The sequence below is a fragment of the Tripterygium wilfordii genome, chromosome 4 (assembly GCF_013401445.1).
Source record: "Tripterygium wilfordii isolate XIE 37 chromosome 4, ASM1340144v1, whole genome shotgun sequence".
NCBI lineage: Eukaryota > Viridiplantae > Streptophyta > Magnoliopsida > Celastrales > Celastraceae > Tripterygium > Tripterygium wilfordii.
This window is the reverse complement of record NC_052235.1, coordinates 3,947,964-3,969,350: the sequence shown is the minus strand read 5'-3', so window position 1 is coordinate 3,969,350 and position 21,387 is coordinate 3,947,964. Positions and strand designations below refer to the sequence as shown.

The 21,387-nt window shown below is 36.1% G+C and overlaps 2 protein-coding genes across 3 annotated transcripts; both read right to left on the bottom strand.

Annotated features, from left to right (window-relative positions):
* Positions 1-7,075: 7,075 nt before the first annotated feature.
* LOC119995990 (galacturonokinase) lies at positions 7,076-16,454 on the bottom strand. Of its 2 annotated transcripts, XM_038842475.1 has the most exons (15): positions 16,215-16,454; positions 16,018-16,075; positions 15,723-15,836; positions 15,362-15,433; positions 14,849-14,892; positions 14,152-14,305; positions 12,631-12,696; positions 11,498-11,577; positions 10,402-10,501; positions 9,922-10,094; positions 8,529-8,569; positions 8,401-8,429; positions 7,967-8,036; positions 7,796-7,885; positions 7,076-7,581 (listed from the first exon to the last, which is right to left on the bottom strand). In XM_038842475.1, exons 2-15 carry the CDS (start codon positions 16,048-16,050, stop codon positions 7,337-7,339), a joined length of 1,311 nt encoding a protein of 436 aa, XP_038698403.1. In that variant the 5' UTR covers positions 16,051-16,075; positions 16,215-16,454; the 3' UTR covers positions 7,076-7,336. The 2 variants fall into 2 exon arrangements, with proteins under 2 accessions (XP_038698403.1, XP_038698402.1); XM_038842474.1 differs by having other exon boundaries at positions 16,018-16,452.
* A 1,606-nt stretch (positions 16,455-18,060) lies between these two features.
* LOC119996552 (auxin efflux carrier component 2-like) lies at positions 18,061-21,120 on the bottom strand. Its single transcript, XM_038843226.1, has 4 exons — positions 19,416-21,120; positions 19,053-19,323; positions 18,631-18,951; positions 18,061-18,405 (listed from the first exon to the last, which is right to left on the bottom strand). The coding sequence occupies exons 1-4, from the start codon at positions 20,656-20,658 to the stop codon at positions 18,339-18,341; spliced, it is 1,902 nt and encodes a 633-aa protein (XP_038699154.1). The 5' UTR covers positions 20,659-21,120; the 3' UTR covers positions 18,061-18,338.
* Positions 21,121-21,387: the final 267 nt, after the last annotated feature.

Genomic DNA, 21,387 nt, shown 5'->3' with positions numbered 1-21,387 from the left:
TGGTCCCCTCAGATTAGTGAATATAACCACTACCTTTCCGTCATTCAAATATGCAAACTTTTCCTCATTTGATAATATGATTGTCTTCTTTTATGAAGAAAAAGGAAAATGAATCCAAACCCTATACTTGCAATTAGGGATTTGATTGAATCGATCAATTGAAATAATATTCTTTTTTACCCACGTAACATAACCCTCTAAATAGGGACTTCTGATATAAATTACATGCTGATCCACACACTTCCACTGAAGTTGGTATTCCACTTCCACTACCTACCTGTTCCATCAAAGGAGACCCCAAAATCAAATGAAATATGTATGTATGCATATATGGGCATGTCGAATATGGTTGGGTAGGCGGTGCGCACCACATCATTTTCCATAGAAAATTTGACACGTGGGTTTAATAAAGTGGAGTCCAACTAAACCCTAAACCGTAAATTCTATCCGTAAGGTGATATATCAACTAAGTGCCCTTATGATTGTTCAATGTGACACTAATGGTTTTAGTCTCGTTGTTGGTGTGATTTGCTCTTATTGTTGTGGAATTTACAATGTGACATTGCTTCCATGATTGATGAATTGCCTAGGGTTACATGAATGTGTTAGAACTCTCCAACTCATATAAAATGAGACCTCCAATGCCAGACAAATGATTTTGAACCCTACACTTTTAACTTATAGAGAGATAGAACGCTCTAAGTACTCTCCTACTGATAGCAAACTAACTTGAGTGTTAGAGAGATCTCCCAAACTAAACTTGGGCCCCCTATACGTAATCGAGACTAAGCTAGTTTTAAAGGTTATCACTCATGCTATAAAATTATGAGGTAATTTGTAGATTGGCTTGATATCGAGACTGGGAAGTTGAAGATTTTTTATTTATTTATAGGAAATATGAGTGGGAAAATTGAAGGAATATTTTCAAATTAATAAATCAAATGTCGAAGAAGATGCGATTCACATTGCAAATGTGTTTATTCTAAGAATCTTTTTGTTATTAGCACGACATTATTCTCTAATATCACCATCTCGTTGAAAGATATGAGGACTATAACTAAGACTGCGTTTGGTTGAGCAATATATTGTCAATGAACAATATATGGTTTGTTACTTCCAAACGGCATTTTCATAGAACAATATATGCATTTAATGTTTATTTTAAATATTTAATAATTATTTTACTATTGATTTGCATCAATAATAATTTTAATGTATAATACCCCTACACGTAATTTATTCAATAATTTTAACACCATATATGTTACCAACAAAAGTACAATCAAACACATTCCAGTATTTCAAGAACCATATTTGTTATCATTTATTACAATCATTTATTATCAATCATACATGCTACAATATATGTTATTGTGTGTGCCAAATGGACCCAAGTCAAAAGGGGAATAATTGACATTTTTTTTGGGATTGAGGGGGTGCCTATTCACAAGTGAACCGTCAGATCACAACCCCTAATATATTTGTATTTATTAAAAGTTTAAAAAATATACTCCTTCCATCTCATAAAAATAGTCATACTTTCTTTATTCGTCTGTCCCAAATTATAGTCTTGTTTCATTTTTTTAAAATGTAATTAGTTCATTAGTTTCCTAAAAGATTTATATTTAATGTGCTTTGTAATCATAATATTAATTAAGGTCGTCTAAGTATTAATTAGGGGTGTATTAGAAAATATGTGAATAAAATTAAATGTTATTACCATATTAATTAGATCTTCTTAATAAGACTAACTTTAAGGGACGGAGGGAGTAACAAAAAGCCTAATTCTATCCCAAAAAGCTGTGTCTCACCCCTAAAAATCTCTCTCTCTCTCTATCTCACGCATACATAGTCCTCCGATTTGCCTCCTCTATCGATTCCGCCTCCTCTCGATTTCCACTCTATTGACGGATTTGCTTGCCTTCCTCTCTAAAGTCAGTAAGATGCGCTCTGCTCCTATCGATTCTAGTTCTGTATCCATCCTCTACTTGCCCCAACAATGGGTTTCCAACCTTTTTATGAGTCAATTATGGTCTCTTTCTTTTGGTTTGTTTTTGATGGGTTAGTCTGTTAAAGACTGGAAAATGCCTCAACTCTGGATCTTGTCTTTCAATTCATCTGCAGGGTAGCTGTTTGGTTTTTTCGAATGGAATTTTTGTTCATTGTTGTCTACTTGAGAATGCCGTGTGGTTTTTTTCCTGAGAAATCTGGGTTTTGTGGCTGTAACAAGTCAACAACAATTTGATGGGAGGATGGTATGGTTTGGTTTATTGTCCTTGCTTTCACCTTCGCAGGAAGAAATATTAGTGTTGGAAAATTAGGATTGGAAGCCCTTTTTTTTTGATAAGTATGGAAGCGATTTTTTGAACTGGCAGGAGCTTCAGTCACGTATAAAAATTGGGCAAGCATGGCTGGTGTCAAAGAAGATTGGTGGCCAATCGAGGAAGCAGTAAATAAACAAGAAGAATTTAAGATCTCACGGTTCACAATCCTTTTCTTTTGTACCTACATTCCCTAACTTCTTAGATGGGGACTATTTACACTCCCAACTTAACTAAGAACACTCAAAAATTGTAAAAAACACTCAATCCATCCCATTGACCCTACCTCCATTCCTTCTTTCTCCTTCTTCCCTTCGAAGTTCCCCTTTTGGTCCAAAACCACCATAGCCATGGCTGTAATATCAAAGCAAGGGCACTCATCACTAGCTTTTATAGAAACAGTGGAAGAAATTATGGGTATCTACAAAACACTACCTCCAAGACCCTCCATTGAAGAAGTTGAAGCGGCCATGTCAGTTATCAAGACTATCAATTCTGAAAGAAGAGACAAAGCTTGAGGAAATCTCTAAGCAAGAACCACCCAAAGATGTCCTAGAGGAGATGTTTTATGTGCTAAAAGAGGTGAAGAGGACTATGGTTTTGTTTCAAAGCTTCGAACAGAAAAAAGAGGCCCTTCACCTGGTTGAAATTGACAAATGCTTGAGACCTTTGATGGGTTGATACAAAGAATTTCTCTTTTGGTTTCTGTTGACGCCCATCAGCCTATCTTCTGTGGAGAACCTAGGGAGGAAAGTGCAGGCCTTGAGGGATGGGGGCCGGTTTTGGAAGGTGAAGGTGGAGAGGAATTTGTCGGCGGCGGAGGATGGGTTGTAAGGTTAGGGTTTTTATTTTTATTTATTTATTTATTTTAATCTCAACCGTTGATAAGATTCAACGGCTGAAATTATGGGGTGTAGATGGGTAAATTTTGAAAAAAATTGAAATTGGGGTGTACTCATAAATATTATGTTTTAGGTTGGAGTTTATTTAGAATGGGTTGTGATTAGTCAAGTGAGGGGTGTAAATAGTCCTCATCAACTTCTTATCCTTTTTTGTTTAAATTTAGGGAACCACTTATCAAAATCGTGCACTAATAATTAATTAGTCTAATTTAGTGGTGACCAAAAATAAAATTAAAAAAAAAATATATATATATAGGGATATTGAATTTGTAGCCCGTGTATCGATAATATATATATATATATTATAACTCGTGTTGCCCCCGCCTATCCTTTTTTTAAGGAAAAAAATATTTATACACAAATTTGCAGCCTCCACTTTTAGAGTGCGCACTGAATTTGTAAGTGGTTTTTTGGGGCCACTTAAATACCCAAAACTTTAGTCCAATCCTTTTTTATTATTGTCATCCATTCCTAGATAGTTAGGTTATCGTATCTAATGATACTTCATTATCTGTATTATTTTTCATAATTTTGCTCTTCAACAGTCAATACCACATTTCTCCTTGCTCATTTGACTACCTATTATATTAGTATCTTATTTTTTTATATATATATATTGATGCATAGTGCGTTGGATAACGAAATCACATAATTAGTGCCTCCTATTTGCTCCAAAAGATGTGCACTTGGGCGTTTAAGATCTAAAATTAAATTTAGTGCACTTTCTTTTTATCCGTCCGACTTACTCCAACATATCGACTCCAAAAATGACAGTTTCAATGCTAGCGTGGGATGATTTCGCTCGACAACGCAGGTATGACGCGAGTTAGGTTGAAGATAGGGACGCGTGCTTGACCTGGTTCTTAACAGTTTCGCTAACATTGTCCTCATTTGTGTTGGACGCTTTGAATGAACAGATCCACGAAAATCTAATAATGTGCAACAATTTTGTACTCTGAAAACTAGATTAAGAAATCAAGATAGTTTCCTTCAAATATAATGTAATCACAATAACTGATGACAGAACATACAGATGTTGAAGGACATGCAAAAATGGTTCCATCAAGTCTGCAGATTTGTAAATTCTCTCATTATTAACACGACATTATTCTCTAATATCACCATCCATCTCGTTGAAAGATATGAGGATTATAACTAAGTCAAAAGAGGAATGATTGGGCATTATTTTTTTGGGATTCAGGGGGCGCCTGTTCACTTGTAATATATTTGTATTTATTAGAAGTTTAAAAAATATAACAAAAAGCCTAATTCCATTACCCCTAAAAATATCTATCTCTATCTCACGCATACATTGTCCTCCGATTTGCCTCCTCTCCGATTTACCCCACCTATCGTTTTTTTTAAGGAAAAAAATTTATGGGAAATTTTATTTCCACACCACAAAAACACTATCTTTTACATTACTTTTTGAACATGATAAGTTTACACCAAAAAATTATAAATCTACCCATAAAATTATAGTAAAAAGACCAAATTACCCTTGTTTTGTACAATATTAGTGTTAAGTTTACACACATTTAACCCACAATTCAATCTCCCTCCCTTATCGATTCCATCACATCTAGACGTTTGTTCCTATTGATTCTACCCAACAGAATCGAAGTCCATGTCCGACCAAGAAGTGGATTAGAGCTTGTATGTCAAGTGTCAACTACATGTTCTCATGATAGGAAGTAATTTCTCCACTGCATTAGGCAAGTTTTCCAACAGTTCAATGAATGAAGAAGAGATCTCTAGAAAATAGAAAGAGTCGTCTTTGAGGCGTGTACAATAACATCATGGAACCGAGTGAACAAGTGAAATGGCATAATTCTCTTGTATTAGAATTCAACATCGAGAATGAAAAGAATGAAAAATGTAAGAAGCAGCAGGTCGCACAAAAAAAAAGGAATACAGAACACAATTATGCAGTTTTCCAGTCAGTCATAAATTAGGTTTCTAGGGCACAAAAACTTTTTTGCAGTAAATCTACTTTAACATGGTAATTGCAATTATGATAATGGTTAATATATTATTGTATATAGAGATATTTATATAAACTATAAAAAATTAAAAAATGGTATAAAAATAGTGTTTTTATGATGTGTAAATAAAATTTCTCAAAAATTATTTGTACATAAATTTGCAGCCTCTACTTTTAGAGTGCGCACTGAATTTTGTGAGTGTGGTGTTTTGGGGCCACTTAAATACCCAAAACTTTAGTGCAATCCTTTTTTATTATTGTCATCCCTTCCTAGATAGATGGTTAGGTTATCGTATCTAATAATACTTTATTATCTGTATTATTTTTCATAATTTTTGCTCTTCAACAGTCAACAGCACATTTCTCCTTCCTCATTTGACTACCTATTATATATATATTAATGCGTAGTGCGTTGGATAACGAAGAAGCAAATATTAGAAAATTAGTGTCAAGTGTCATATCACAAACAATTGTGCAATTAATTTCTAACCATAATTAGTGCCCCCTATTTGCTCCAAAAGATGTGCACTTGGGCGTTTAAGATCTAAAATTAAATTTAGTGCACTTCTTTTTATCCGTCCTACTTACTCCAACATATCAACTCCAAAAACGACACTAATTATAAACTAGAATGGAATACAAGGTATGGGATGAATCACTAGGAACTCCTAAAAAACATACTATATATAAACTAGAATGGGATACAAGGTACGGGATGAATCTTTGATTACAAGTTATACATTGCTTGATATAGAAATTTGACGGAACGTCATTGATGACCGTGAGACCTAATAACCAATTTTTATCTAAATTGTACGAAGATCAAGGTGAGGCTAGTCTTGTCAGGCTCATTTGCACATTCTCATAGGTTGTAAAGTTTATTCACCATAAAAGTATTGTCCACTTTATGTGCAAAAAGTACCATTCCCTTTGAATATAAATTTATTAATCTATGCTTTTGACATTCTGGTAATATCTATCATTGTTTCTGAGGATTATATACGACAAATATATATATATATATATATATACACACACACGCTTCAGATCAATTAGTGGTTAACAAATGTATAGGAGAATTTGTTGTTTCCAACATCCAATTGATACTTAAATATTATATATTGAGATGGTGGGAATATATAATGCATGTCTCCCAATTAACATGGAACGCTGAGGATTGTATACCATATATACACTGCAGATCAATTAGTGGTTAACAAATGTATAGGAGAATAATATATTGGAGAATTTGTTGTTACCAACATCCAATTGATACTTACATATTATCTATTGAGATGGTGGGAATATATAATGCATGTCTCCCAATTAACTGGACGCAAAGTGATGGAAAACCCAGCCCACCAACATAATATTGTAGGTCATGAGTCATCTCAGTCCAAGAATCACTTTAAAACGTATCATATTAGTTAAGAAAGGACGACCATATAAAACATTTTACAAACCCTCACCCAAATGATGTGGGATCAAGGGTCGGTCACATGAATTCACATCACAAAGCCAGTCAAGATTCTGTTCAAGTAAAATAATTCATGCATGCTGTTGACTGTAGTAGAAAATTCAATATGGAAATCGAAATCCTTGCCGCTCGAGCTGATGGACATGAGTGGCATCCCCGGGACTTACTCGCTCTAGCGTGCGATGGTGTCGCTCGAGTGAGAGATGGTGCCGCTCGAAAACGCAGGTCTGACGCAAGTTAGGTTGTAGATATGGACGCGCGCCTGGTTTGGTTCTTTAACAGTTTCGCTTCATGACACCACAACATTGTCCTCATTTGTGTTGGACGCTGTGAATGAACAGATCCACGAAAATCTAATAATGTGCAACAATTTTGTAATTTGAAAACTAGATTAAGAAATCAAGATAGTTTCCTTCAAATATAATGTAATCACAACAACCGATGCCAGAACATACAGATGTTGAAGGACATGCAAAAATGGTTCCATCAAGTCCGCAGATTTGTAAATTCTCTCATAATAACCAGCGCCACAACCTCCGCGTTGGACTCTTATTGAATATTCAAGGTAATGAATCGAATACAAGGAATGCAGTGGTACCAACAAAAAATATTGAATGAAGGTAAGAAAGACGTGTGTTTTGATCGACTTCGGTCAGATAACACGAGCACAATCTCCGGCCTCACATATCAATACAGTTGAATCGAGGTTCAACTGGCTTGCCAACACAGGCTGGAGCTTACGATATTCTTTGTCGACAAAAGTTGCTGATTCTGCTGCACGATCTGCATCGACAAATGCAAGACAACATCCTCTAAAGCCAGCACCGCTGAACCTTGCTCCAAAAATCCCAGGAGTCCTCACAAGGATTTGGTAGAGTTGTATGAGTGGCTCAGATCCTTAACAATCACCATATTGAAACTCAGAGATTACAATAGTAAATGAGGGTCAAAAATGTTTATGAGCTCTGTAATGAGCCAAGCCCAAATTGGGCGGGTGCCAATTTTAGTAGAAATCGGATAAATGTGATTGATAATTTGCAACAACTAAATTGTCCTCTCCTCATACTTCAATAACTGGAAAAATTAGAGAAGAAAGGAAGCTGAATCATACCACATTCATAGTTCTGTATAGAACTTAGCCCAGAAGCTGAGATAAGCTTTCCAAACTCCTTCAGGTTGCCCAAAGCCCAAGCTTCAAGTCCTGAAAATTCATAATTTAACTTGATAAAAACATATGGTGATTTTCGTTTATCCATAATGAAATCATGTTAAGGAACAATGCCTTTGGTAACCCGTGCATTCTCTGTAAAATAATGCTCTGCTCTCTTAGCGAGATTGGGTTCTAGTTTGCTCTGCATACAACATGACAGATCACATTAACAGTTACCAAGGAGAACACAGTATTACTTTATCAGTCTAAACTACAAGTAGAATGAAAACTCCATCTACAATTAGGAAAATTTTATGATGTAAGATGGAGAAATAGTCCAACATTAACAACAAACGAACTAGCACAGAGTTATTGCAGATTTTAAGCTTCCAAATTAGTAGTATATTGAAGGTTCCACACATGATAAACTTCCAAAGGTGCTTATGAAAATTATGTCATTAATTCATGTCCTCTCTCATACACTGATACACACGCCAGAATACTAAACATGACCAGCAATTATGTCATTAATTCATGTGCTTATGAAAATTACGTAATCCAATTACCTTGTGAGTTTCATACACCTCTGGTTCAACTGTTACAAACAAGGGTAAAAGTCAGGAAAGCTATGACTAAAGAAGATGAATGTCAAAGATGAGAAGAAAGTTCAGTGATAACTGATAAAAATACTGACCATCACACAAGAGAGGGTCTGCTTTGTGGTTTCCAGATGCACTGTTAAGCAGGAAGACAAATAAGTATCAGGAAAAACATATTATACGCAACATGAAAAGGACAATCAAGCTGGCTAACGGATATAAGAAAAAGAGAGATACAGAGCGAAGATGCTTATTCCATTTTTTATATTCATGTAAACTGCAACATAAATAAAGGCATAAGACATGACAGAATTCACAAAGATGTTGAGTGAGCATAGTCCAGAAGAGGTTCTGGCAGGACTTACAATATTTGGATATTCAGCAAGATCTTTTTTTTCTTCTTCTTTTTGGTGCCAAGGAAAGTAAGTTCATTAATCACATGACTTCAAATTTGGAATATCCACTGCAAAAGGGGCTTATTTTTCTGAAAAAATCTTTGCATATCACAGGCTCTATTATCAATACAAGGACTTGTACTTTATCAAAGTTACTTTATTGGTCAACAGACAATATTTTCACATCCATAAAATGTGTTCTGGTTGATAGCATAGACGTATTTATGTCTTTAACACATAGTATAACTCTCCCGGACAAAGGAGACAAAAAAACATACCAACACACACACAGATAGAATTACTCAAATTAAAATGAAATTATCACATATATAGCATATGAAAAACAAACCAGCAAATCAAGTTGGTTCACTTTTTATAACATTTCACACAGTGCAATTCATGAAGTAAGTACTTATGGGAGCCCTACCGCAAAAAAGCATTCAACGACTAGGTTTCCAAAGTTCTTGATAAAAATAAACTAAATTAATTAGCAATGTTTGAGAAATGAAAACCCTTTTTTTATGTCTTTAAGACCCTGTTATATTTGGAACTTCAGACATACCTAAAATTCCATCTCCCATAAATATTTTAGAACTGATGAAGCCGCAAATTAAACTAACAGGAAATTGTTGAATATTTTATTATCAACCACCGTTGCATCCTCTAATGTAGTAATAAGCCTTCAAATTCCTCAGCAACTAAACAACAATGTTCTAGCCTTCATCCCGCTAGTAGGATCTGAATGTTTTTTCATAACCACAGAGCATTCATTGCCATCTTACTCTCAAATTCCCATGCCTTGCCTATGCATTATTTCCAAATTTTCAAATGGTAATGAAGCCATCATAAACCACTAGTCATCATGGCTCCAATCCTTTCATAAAATAAATCTTTTGTAGCCACTTCAAATTCATATAATTCACTGAATAGTAAATCAATAAAAGCCATTTCAAGTTTGAGAAATAAAACCATTTAGGATATCATGATTTCAGAAGCTAAAGCCCCAAGATGTACATCTAAAGCAAAAACACATGCAAAGGCGAAAATGATAATAGTCTCTTAATCATTTGGTTTATGAGAAGAATGATCATACTGCAGCAGAAATCTTGCAGCATCTTGACACTCAGCAACTCGGCGATTATATCCAGGGTTGCTTGTCAATGCTTGCCTCACACCCGAAAAAGCCAATAGTATTTTGTAGCCATCTTGGAACTCAGTTTGGGGGTTCTTTGGGATTGATGTGTTAATAAGCTTGTGCTCCTTAGTCTACACAAGCCAAACTGTACTCATGAGACAATATTGCTAATAAGTAAAAGGAATAAGAGGAATATATATTAAATCTCTCAATGATGATGAAAAATCAATTATAATTGAAAATCACAATCTTTACTAAGTAAATCTACTATTAAAGAATTGCATCTGTGTGTATTTGTGCATGAAGGCAGTGCATGAAACAGCTTAATGCTTGTTAATTAAACAAATAAGTGATTCTGCAGCAAGTATAAGTGATTCATTATATTTCTAAATATAGATAATTTTTTTCACTTGAATGTAAAATCATCTGAAACAGTACCTTGCAGTTCATGCACATAAGACAACCAGAGCTTGAAAGCAAAATTGCAGATTGATCCAATATGCCATTCTTCAGACCCAAATATTCATTTTCAATCAGCCTACATATACAGGAAACAAAATTGTATAAAGATGGACAGGCAGACATATCATACTTTCCTATATTTAGAGCCAGTAATGCTGTACCCATTTTCTGAGAAGAGGAGTACTGCAGACACATTAGAAGAACAAAAGCAATTTCCGAGTTGCAACAACTATCATGCATTTGACTTATGAGATGCAATACGAGACTTCGGAAAGAAAGACTTGTTGAACAAAGACTTAGGTTAGCAGCAGAAGATTCAAAGAACCAATTTGTTGTATGTCAGGATGGTACCACAGATGTAACAAAGAGAGCTCCACTAAGTTTTTATTCGTATGGAGAAAGGCCTATAATAAGATTCCCAGGAAGGATGAGATCAATTTTAAAGAAGAAATTAATTCCTGTTATCTACATTCATAAGATTGAGGAAGAGTATCTAGGATAAGAACAGCAAGATATAGAATGAGTTCCAGTCACAATACGTTAACACTAAAGATTGGCATTGTGCTTGTTCTTGTCTGTTATAGTCATGGACAAGCTTCCAAGATTCATTCAAAAGTGTTGATGGGAAGCACGGACACAGACACGGGTTTCGGACACGACACAGCATGGATACGCTGACATGGCAATTCTCAAAATTCTAAGGACACAACATGTGATTAACGCTTCCAAGATTCATACACGACACTGCATGGATACTCCATGACACTGCACAGATACGCCGACATGGACAAGCTTCCAAGATTCATTCAAAATAAGATGATGACACACACACAGAGAATCCGTGATTAACGCTTAACATCAACAAGAGCATATGCCAATTTTGTGTTTGACATATTTGGGCATGAAATTTTGTGTTCTGCTAGAGTTACACCAATTCAGTTGAGACTTAAACCATTCAACTAAGAGGGGAGAGACGGGTTGGGGGTACTATCCCATTCAACTTAGAAATCTGCGAGCAAGAATTGGTATCAGAATAAAAAAAATTCCAAAACATAGGATGTTAAAGATCTACCTATCATATTCGATATTTTCCACAGGGGACACACTTAATTTATTTGCACTTTCCAAAGCCAACAGATAAGCAACTCCAACCTGTAGGAAAAATTAAATGGCATTTTTTATGTTACAAAAATAGAAATAGAACACAAAAATGCAATGATAGTTTTTTTTAATTCAGTTACTTACTTGACTACCAAGGAATAGACGACAAAACCCAAAAGAGGCAAGACACTAAAAGGCACAACTGTTCAGAAAAACTAGCATATTTAGTAAAATTGTTTATTTTTTTCAATCTTTTCTGAAGACAAACTATAAGGGAGATTAAAAAAAAATTGTTAATCTTTTGGGAAAACATTAAGATACTGAGATCCTTATCTCCATCTGCATAACATATTTTCACAAACTTGTGCAATTACAAGAATCTGGAAAGCCACCAATAACAGTTTCATTGCAGCAAACTATTTCCAATCCTACCACCACATCATCATGTCATGGCCATAGCAATGCCACTACTATATATATCTCTATGAAAAACCACATGCACATACTCCACAATGATGAATGGTATATCATTACTTCCACAATCTCACCACCACCCCTATCATGACAATACCACTTCCACTATTGCCATTACATTGTCCCAAGTACACTAATAAGCAAGTACCACCTTCATCATGGCACAGAGTATAATTATCATTATTGTCAGACCATATAATTGTTGATATCAATAACGCAACCTCTGTCACCTCCACAGCAATATTATCAACAACACTACAGCCAGTATATTCAGAATTCAGAGTAAAATAAATTACAAGCGATTGAACAGTCTAAATGGTTTTCTAAAATTAACTGCTAAACTTGTCCATGCTATAAAACAATCTTGTGATTGAAACAAGATACTTGATAGCCAATTGAGCTTTGACATGCATCTCAATTAGTTGTGAAATTCAAGTTTCTTAAGAATCACGTAAAAAACAATGAAAAAAAGAATACATCTTCTGACCCATAAATTAATAATTTCACAGTCACAAGCCCTACAAACTTTTTTCTTTATTTCAAAAATTTTATAGATTAATCATCCTTCAACAGTTGGCACCCATTGATGTGCTAGAGAAAGACGCAAGCAAAATGAGAGAGCAAACTTACAGCAGCAGAAGAGCTAAGGCCTGAACTGTCAAGACCCTGAGAACCACAGACGTATCCTATGATGCCCTGCAACAATTGCAACAGGTCCTTATCTCTTAAAAATTTCTTTTCCGAAAGAGCACAATTTTCCATGAGATGAATTGTCAGTCATTCAAGCTGTCTTTTATGTCTAATATGCAGTACAGGATAAAACACAGTCAGTAATTTTTTTCATAGAAAGTGGATTATTCAAAGTACATATTCGTTGCACGACCCAGATTCGACATAAGATTTTATTCACCAGATCTCTGTCAGTCGCTCTTGTATTTTCTTACTGAAAAATGTCAATGTTTGGCTTGTAAAATCTTACTTTTACTGGAGACCAAATCTTGTGCAATTGTGTGTTTTATCTGGAGGGAGAAAAGTGGAAGAAGCTAAATCAAGGTTTGCTTGGTAGAAAGAAAGACAAAGTGGTGAGAAAAGATTAGCCATAAGGAGAGAATGGATAACAAAAAAGGACTACATTTCTTAATCTCTTCATATGTTTCGAACATGCGGAAATAAATGAAAGGTGGAAGATACAGAACATCTAATAATATGCAGCAATATCAGTTACCATAATTCTTACAATTCACTAAATGTCACCAACCAATCGGTTGCCTTTACAAAACACAACCCCCATTGCTCATTGGCTACCATTGCCGCATTCAGAAAAAGTTTACCCATCAGTTACCAACAAAAACGACTAAATGTTTTGTTGCCATTAACTACCACCAACGACTGTTACGACTATTGATATTGGAACTTTGAAAACATAGGAATTAGAAACCAAGTCATTTTTCTTGAAAATATCTCCTGAGAAATCATTTTCTAAAAAATTCAAGTGAAACAAACAGAACCTCAGTTTTATTAGTTTCCAGAATTACCATGACATGTTTGTTTGGAACAGATTATCACTTTATAAGTGATGTCTTGGATACTTGTGGACTGGAACAGTAACACTTATTCAAGTGAAACAAACAGAGCCTCAGTTTTAGTAGCCCATTAGGTTTTTATTGCATTTTGTTTATTTTATGGCCATTTCTTAAAAGATGTTTATCAAAATTCAGATAGAAACATATAAACGAACAACAACGAAATTTATAGTCTGGCTAATTAAATATGACAAATATTTAGATAGGCACTTTGTTTACAAAGTAAGTTGCTAAAACAAATCCCTTTTGTGAGAAGAATTGCTATCAAAAATTATGTAGCTTTTATGTAGAATGATCATCCACACCTTTATTAAAGAATAATTCCAAATGTTTGTTGACTAATACAAATTACAAACAACAGCAAGAAGTCTTTATTTCCAAAAATTTAGTGCAATTCGCCATGTGGATTTAATAAAAATTTCAGTCATGGTTATAGCGAAGATGAAACTAACAACAGCCATGGATATTCACAAGCCAAAAAAGTCAGTTTGCATGTTATTTTGATTGCACAATGATATATTTAGGAATTCGACAGAAGCATAGAAAGACAAAAGTTAGGTTCTCTAACCTGAGTAAGAGAGTTCTCCCTACGTTGCAATGCATATACGGCTCCTCTTGCATAAACCTCCCAGCAACTTTCTTCTTTTGGTTTGGAAGTATTACTTGCATAAATGTCACCATTTTTCTGAGTGATATACCTAGGGTGCTGAATGTCGTCAACTCTGTAAGATTCAACGAAGAACATTCATTCACTTTTCCACATGAATGAAGCCCAGGATAATAGCAAACATGGTAAGATTATATATTGCACATTATGCATGCGCAAAACATTAATGTCGATGTTACTAATAAGTCATACATTCCACTTTGCTTAGCAACGAAGTCATCTAACTATTGTGAAGAAACGTCTTGGAAATTGAAATCTTCCAGAATAAGGAGAAAAATGAAAAATGGTTAAGAAAGTCATAGGAAAGCAAAACCTATTGATGTTAGAGTTTCTAACATATGCCAGTTAAGTAATTTAATCAATAAAATGTATGAACGTGGAGTTTGGCATTGCTTTAATACCTTCTTCTAATATTCGTTTTTTCAAACTGCTTTTGTTCAAGAAAATAAGCACAAACAGGTAAAAGTAAACAATGCCCAACTTAAACTTGGTCAGCACTTTCTCAAGCAATCAGTCAGAATTCAGAACCGATATTTTCTGCCATCGATTATTGATAAATAAAAAAAAATTTAAAAAAGATACAAGGCACAATGGGTACCTGAACCTAACCTCTCCTGTAAACTGCCCAGAGCGCAGAACAACCTACAACAAGAAACAAGTCCAAACAAACACAGAATCCATATCAGAACATGAAATTAAATTGAGATATGTGGCTGGTTTTTTCAGGACCAAAAATAATTTTTACATCTTAATAAGCTAAAGTACTAAGAGAGAGCGGGGAGGGGGAGAGGGAGAGCACATAGATACACTGAAATGGAATTTGGTAAGTCAAGAAAGCTCCTGTTGTTTCCACATTAGATAACACATAGGTTTTTCGGACCTGAAAAGGGAGCCCAGTGTGGTCTACTTTCTGAATTTAAGCTTTGTTCAGTGAAGAGAATAAACTACTAATTAGTAGAGATGCTCAAGGAATATTGCTAAGTCCAACAATATTCCTTCCTATCACGTTGATTTGGAGATTTATTGTTTCGTGCCCCCAAACTGTCAATTCATACCTCCAAACACCATTCCATTGTTATTTATGACTTGTACAATAAAAAGACTAATTTACCTGTTTGTCACTGGAAGGAATAAACCCCAGGAGTATTCCCTTATTAATTGTCATTGCTGACACAGTTCCACCCTGCAAATATCAAACAAAAGTGCAAAAGGCCTTTACTTTATAAATAACTGAAATTTCTGCACTTTAGGACAGACTGCATGTACTAGTTCCAATTATTAAAGTTGAAATTTAAAACGAAAAGAACGAAAAAAACGAAGAGGGAAAAGAACATTCAATGAATAAATTGGAATACCCACTGCATGCACTCAGAAAGTAACAGTGACAGTGACAAATTAACATACAGGCGAGATCAAAATTTTGGATCTAAATGTACAGAATGAAAAAGCATTGAAGACGCTATGAAACCAACCTGATGATCAATATGAGCACCTAAGGGGCATATCCGGTAAGGAGAGACTACAACTTGTACTTCCTCCGTACTTTTTCCCGCCATTTCAGAAACTATCTTCCTTATTCCAATTAACTGCAAGAGAAGCATTTCCAATAAATTCAGACAACAGGGAAGCCAGTGTACAGATATTGTCCAAAAAATGCAGGGAAGAAAACTCAGATTTAGAGCTATCTAGGAAAAACCATTTATACAAAAAAAAAAAACCGAAAACAAATCACATCGTGGCTGACGATTATGGACCAAGATGATTTACCTCTTCATCACTAGGCCAAGTAGAGCCACCCATCTCCCCCTGAATTGCTTCAATGATCCTAATCAGATTGATTTTGAACTGAATTTTAATGAATCGAAAGAGGGTTTTCTCTCATAACTTGAGATAGATCATATATATATAGTAGAAAAAAGAAGAAGGAAATCTGGTTAAAAAGGTCACATTTGAGATCCACCCACCAATCTAAATTTGGTTAAAACGTCCTTAACGTTTGCTCGGTGATTATGATATGGCCCCTGTTTCCACGGCAATAATTTTTGCTAGTTTCGAAGAGCCATTGATTCACTAGCTCCTTGTGAGGTGTGTTTGGATTTTGGAAGAAAGGGAACGACAATCAATAACAAGAGCGACAACAGTACAACACCAACACGGGCCTAATATGCCCTTTCAATTGCATGGCTCCAGCCGCAAGAGCTGTCTGTCCGTGATCTGTATCTCCGCAAGGTAGAGCATTTTGATTGGGCCTAAGAAAGAACAAAAATTGATTGCCTAATTCAAGAGGGCTCAAATTGAGTTCTTATGGGCCAATAGACACAGTCGAAATGGGCCCATACATAAATAATGAAGCCTAAGCCACACAGCCCTCACTTGTGTATGACAGACAGGTCCATTACGTTTAGGGCCTCAATTCTTTCATAAGGCCAGCCCACCCATTGAATCCAAGGAACCCTAGAAGGGAAGAATACAAACTCGCCCACAGCCGCTTCTCCCTGGATCAATCAAGTAGATGGATCAAAAACAACAAAGTGGTCTTCCTCTTCAAATTCTTAATGGCTGGCTGAAAATTGGAACTATTAACCTTTAGTTGCCAAGAACCAAAACGAGGAATCAAAGATGGAAGTATGGAACTTAGAAGGTGATAGCCGACTGGTCCGGCGGACGTCATTGAGTACGGGAAACTACGCAAGGCAGAGAAGCCAAAATCAGTAGGAAGAGGAGGCGGCACAACAGCGATGAAGTCAATGTGGTTCGAGCTCTTAGAAAATTATTTTCGGATCCTTGTATATGGAACCCTAATGAGTACGGATCCCATGAATTCCAATTTTGGAAGAAAATAACAAACATGATCATATTACAAAGCAGTACAGTTCAGAATCGGACAGATTTGGAATCGAAAGCCAAATGTCATCAACGGCAATCTTCTGATCACGGTGAAGGGATGAGAGTCGGCGTATTTCGGAATGTTGGTGCCCTGTCTTGAGGAATCTGAGGCTGGGCTTCTCAAGCGGGGCCTCTTCTTCTTATTTTGGACTTCTATTTCAATGCCTTGGGCCTGTTGATCTCCTCAAGCCCAACTATCACAAACTAAAACGACAGTATTAGACTTAATCAAATGTATTTTACTTAATTAATATTTCATCAACTTACCATTGAGCTACAGTACATAATTAATTAGAGACAAAGAGTGAGAGGGAGAGAGAGAGTCCCACATGAGACAGAGCTCTTGCTGTCACACTGTATGCATAATGTCTCTCCAGAACCCTACACATCTTTATAGGATTGCAAGCTAATCTCTAATTAGCACATGCTCTGTTTTTCCATCATACGGTTGTTGGCCTTTTCTTCTCTTTTTAGTACATGTTTATTGCTTAATTAATTTTAAGTTAATTAGTATCGTTATGGACAAATAATTAGTACTAAAAAGAGATAAAAGTTGTCTCCTTTGACTTATATAAATCAAGTCTGTCTTTTTTCTGTTTTAAACAAATCTCATATTCTTTTCAGAACTTGATGCCAATAATCTCATATAGATGGACACAAATCTTTGGTAATTTTAAAACCAATCTTGTTATGTTGTGTTACTAAAAGAAGTAGTACTAGATTTAAAATCAACGAATCTATTTTTATAAGTCGTTTATTATTATTAGAGCGAGAGAGAGAAAACTAGAATCTGAAATGTAATCCCTAGATCACAAGAGGATTTAGGATGATATGATTTACTAATTATCCCAAGAAGCAAAAACCCAACTCCCTACTTGAGTAATTGACTAAATAAAAATAAAAACAAAATACAACAGCATTGACTAATTTAAGGAATAAGGTATATTCAAACCCACAAGTAACTCACATGCTAAATGGCACAAATTTTCATGTTAAGCACTATTTCCAAAGGCAAATACATTACTTAATAACAACATTAGATCCACCTAATCAAATGTAAGATGCATGTTCCCTTCAGCAGCACCACATACAAGATAATATATAGATATGGATCCACCAGGCACCAAATTAGCCTCATGAGTTGGAAGTTAGCGTAGGAGTTTGTTTCCTCTTCATTTCCTTCAATAGTAGTAATCTTATAGTTATAGACCCAGCAGGACATAGTACATGATGGTAACGGGCAAGGCAACCAACATTCCAAAAATAACCCTGCAAATAAAACGAGGTTTCAGTTCAGTACTTGCATTCCTCCACTTTTCAATTTCAAAGAAATGCAAGCATCACCCTTATATTTTTGTTCGGCTGCATTCACACCCCTGTCAGCTCTTTGGTGAGACTTAAAACTGACGCTAGCTTATAAGTTGTGCAGCATTTTAAGGGGTGTATATGCAACCGGCTCAAAATTTAGGGGCATGCATTGTAAGAACGACTTACGCGGTGCTAAGTATGTCAGCATGAACATTGTACTCCTTTGCAAATACAAAAGGAACAATCCCTTGTGGAAGAGCAGCTTGAACAATTGCAACATGTAGGAGAACACCACGGAGTCCAACTGCAATGGAAGTTGCTGCAATCACTGCTGGCCCTGTCAAGAACCTGACTGCCATTGAAAACATTGCCACTGATTTTCCAGATGCTATGATCTTTGGTTGCAATGCCATGAACAAACCTAGACTGAACATGGCCATTCCCAAACCTGCATCTGATAGTATGGATATTGACCCACGTACAATTTTTGGCATTTCAATGTTCCATCTGCAACAAATTAGGAATTATGGAGATGGGTTAATTCCTTATAATGCTAATAAATTTGGAAAGAAAAAACAAAACTTGTAGATTGGATTTCTATGGGTTACCTGAAAGATACAAAAGACCAAATGAGACCCAAAAGGCTTGAATAAGTGTTGGGATTTCTTATGAGTTTCCTCCAAACCATGATAAGTATAAGCCTAGTCATCACACTTGCAGGAGGCATTTGGGCCTTCTTTGATCTATCTTCTTCCATGTCCACCACCTTCTTACCATAGGGAGACCCATTGTTCTTGGCTTGAGATTTCAATCCCTCCTCTGTGTCCACCTCCTTCACTTTCCTTCCAGGGCTCATCTTTTGAATCAACTCACTCATTGCTGCAACATTTGTCAAATGGTGAGACTGCACAACAGGTGTTCGATAAAATGACAACAAGAAAGTGTTGATAGTGAGTTTGTTTCTTGCTTACCTTTTGAAGCAGCATTTTCAGGTTTGGAGGGATCAGTGACACTAAAATCATTGGACGAAGCTCTATTAGCTGTGTGTTTCGGATTCCCTTCGGAGACTGGTGAAGCACTTGAACTCCACACAAACATGTGAAGCTCCTTGTTAGGAGGCAATGAACCACCATTTTCTTTCTTCTTCTTGGGTATTCCACCACCACCACCACTGGTAGACCCACCAGTGAAAAATGGATTCGGAGGGTGATATGAAGAAATAAAATTGTTACCACCACCACCACCATTGAATAACTCTCCACTCATACTCCTCCCTCCCCTTCTCTTTCCAACCTTCAACATTTCCTCATCAAAATTTGAAGTCCTTGGCGTTGGTCCTTTTGATGATTGTAATGAATAAACATCACCACCACCACCGCCTTGAAAGCTATTTGTGTATCCATGTTTTGGACTTGGTGCCTTGCTGAACATGGCGTAAAAGTCATTCTGGTTAAAGCTGGAAGCTCTCGGTGTTGGTTCTCGCGAAGATTGAACCGAATAGATCTCCACGCCAGTGAGATTCGATGCTCTTGGTGTCAGTGAAGTCATATGAGACTTATTAAATGAAGACACCATTGATGATGCAGTTGATCTTCTCACCACCACATGGAGCTTCCCATCGTCGCCAATCTCAGCATCCGCCTGCAAAGGCTCGCGTCCGTTCAATGATACAACATCAGAATCAACTCGAAAGGAAGTGATGGAACCGGCTGTCTCAGGGAATTGTTCAGTGATAAGTAACATAGCTCCTCTGTATTCGAACAAGAAGAGCATGAGAGTGTACCAAATCACACTCTGAAGAACCACAATTTGAACCATTAGACTACCAGAGAAATCGCCATACATTGCTTTCAAAAGAGGGATTCCCATCACAAGAGTGTTTGGGAGTGTTGAGAGGGAAAAAAGAGTGATCACCCACTCAAGATTCCCGCGTTTGCTCAGAGCGTTCCAGAGAAACAAAGCAACAAGAACAACTAGCTTTTGGAGGGAATCAGCAGCAATGAAGCGGTAATTCATGGCGTAAGGATCATTGGAGGAGATGAAATGGAAAGAAAGTAAAGGAACGGCGAAAACAGCCACGAAACGGTTAATGCCAGAGCATTGATCGGGCGTAAAGATTTTCCACCACCGGACCGATCCATATGCTAGAAACATAGCAACATATAGTGGCACAATCGCTGCAAGAACATCGTATATGTCCTTACCAGTAATCATGGTTGCTAATACACACTTGAAAGCGAAGAAGAAGAAGTGGTGGAAGAGTTAAAATGGTTGTTTGTTTTTCTTTTTATTGGGAATGAATGAATGAAAGAAAGAAGAGTAGAAGAAAAAAGTTGATTGAGTTGTTTAGGTAAACGCAAATGTGATTTGACCCACACAAAAAAAAAACATGGAAATGTTTTAAAATTCATCGCTTGTCGGATCCTCTCTAAAATTTTGCAGATTACTTAATTACATGCATGTGGAGGGATTAGGGTATGAATACAACGACTTCATAAATAGTATAAAAAAAAAAGCTGAATGTCAGTTTTGAGATACGTTAAGTCTTTGAACATGCCCCATTCAAGTAATTCCAGATGGAGTTAGATCCAATAAGTCACAAGTATCTGCGTACCTCAATAGAGGTTAAGTTGGTATATATATATATACAAGTAAATGCATCATGCATGTGTTATAATTAATGGAAATAAGACTAACACATTGACGCCAAAGGCATGCAGTTTATAATTAATTTATAATTAACGAGGAAGACTTTGATAAGTTGGCAGCAGTATAAGTGGAAAGTTGGAGTCCTGCAGTCTAAAACATTTCATCCCGACCCATGCAACTCATCCACGGTTGCCGTGTAGCGTATTTACAAGCAAAAGTGTAATAGTTAATGGGAAAATTAAGGCTAAGACATCGGCGCCCAAGGCGGTGAAAGCACATGATATGAGCAGGTTC

Coding starts and splice junctions, on each gene's coding strand:
- LOC119995990 (XM_038842475.1), bottom strand. CDS start 16,050: ATGGGTGGCTCTACTTGGCCTAGTGATGAAGAG. Junction 12,697..14,151: donor GGGAGAACTCTCTTACTCAG/GTTAGAGAACCT, acceptor CAATTGTTGCAG/GGCATCATAGGATACGTCTG. Junction 11,578..12,630: donor GCCTTAGCTCTTCTGCTGCT/GTAAGTTTGCTC, acceptor TTTTTCCTACAG/GTTGGAGTTGCTTATCTGTT.
- LOC119996552 (XM_038843226.1), bottom strand. CDS start 20,658: ATGATTACTGGTAAGGACATATACGATGTTCTTGCAGCGATTGTGCCA. Junction 19,324..19,415: donor TGAAAATGCTGCTTCAAAAG/GTAAGCAAGAAA, acceptor CAAATGTTGCAG/CAATGAGTGAGTTGATTCAA. Junction 18,406..18,630: donor GCTGACATACTTAGCACCGC/GTAAGTCGTTCT, acceptor TTTTATTTGCAG/GGTTATTTTTGGAATGTTGG.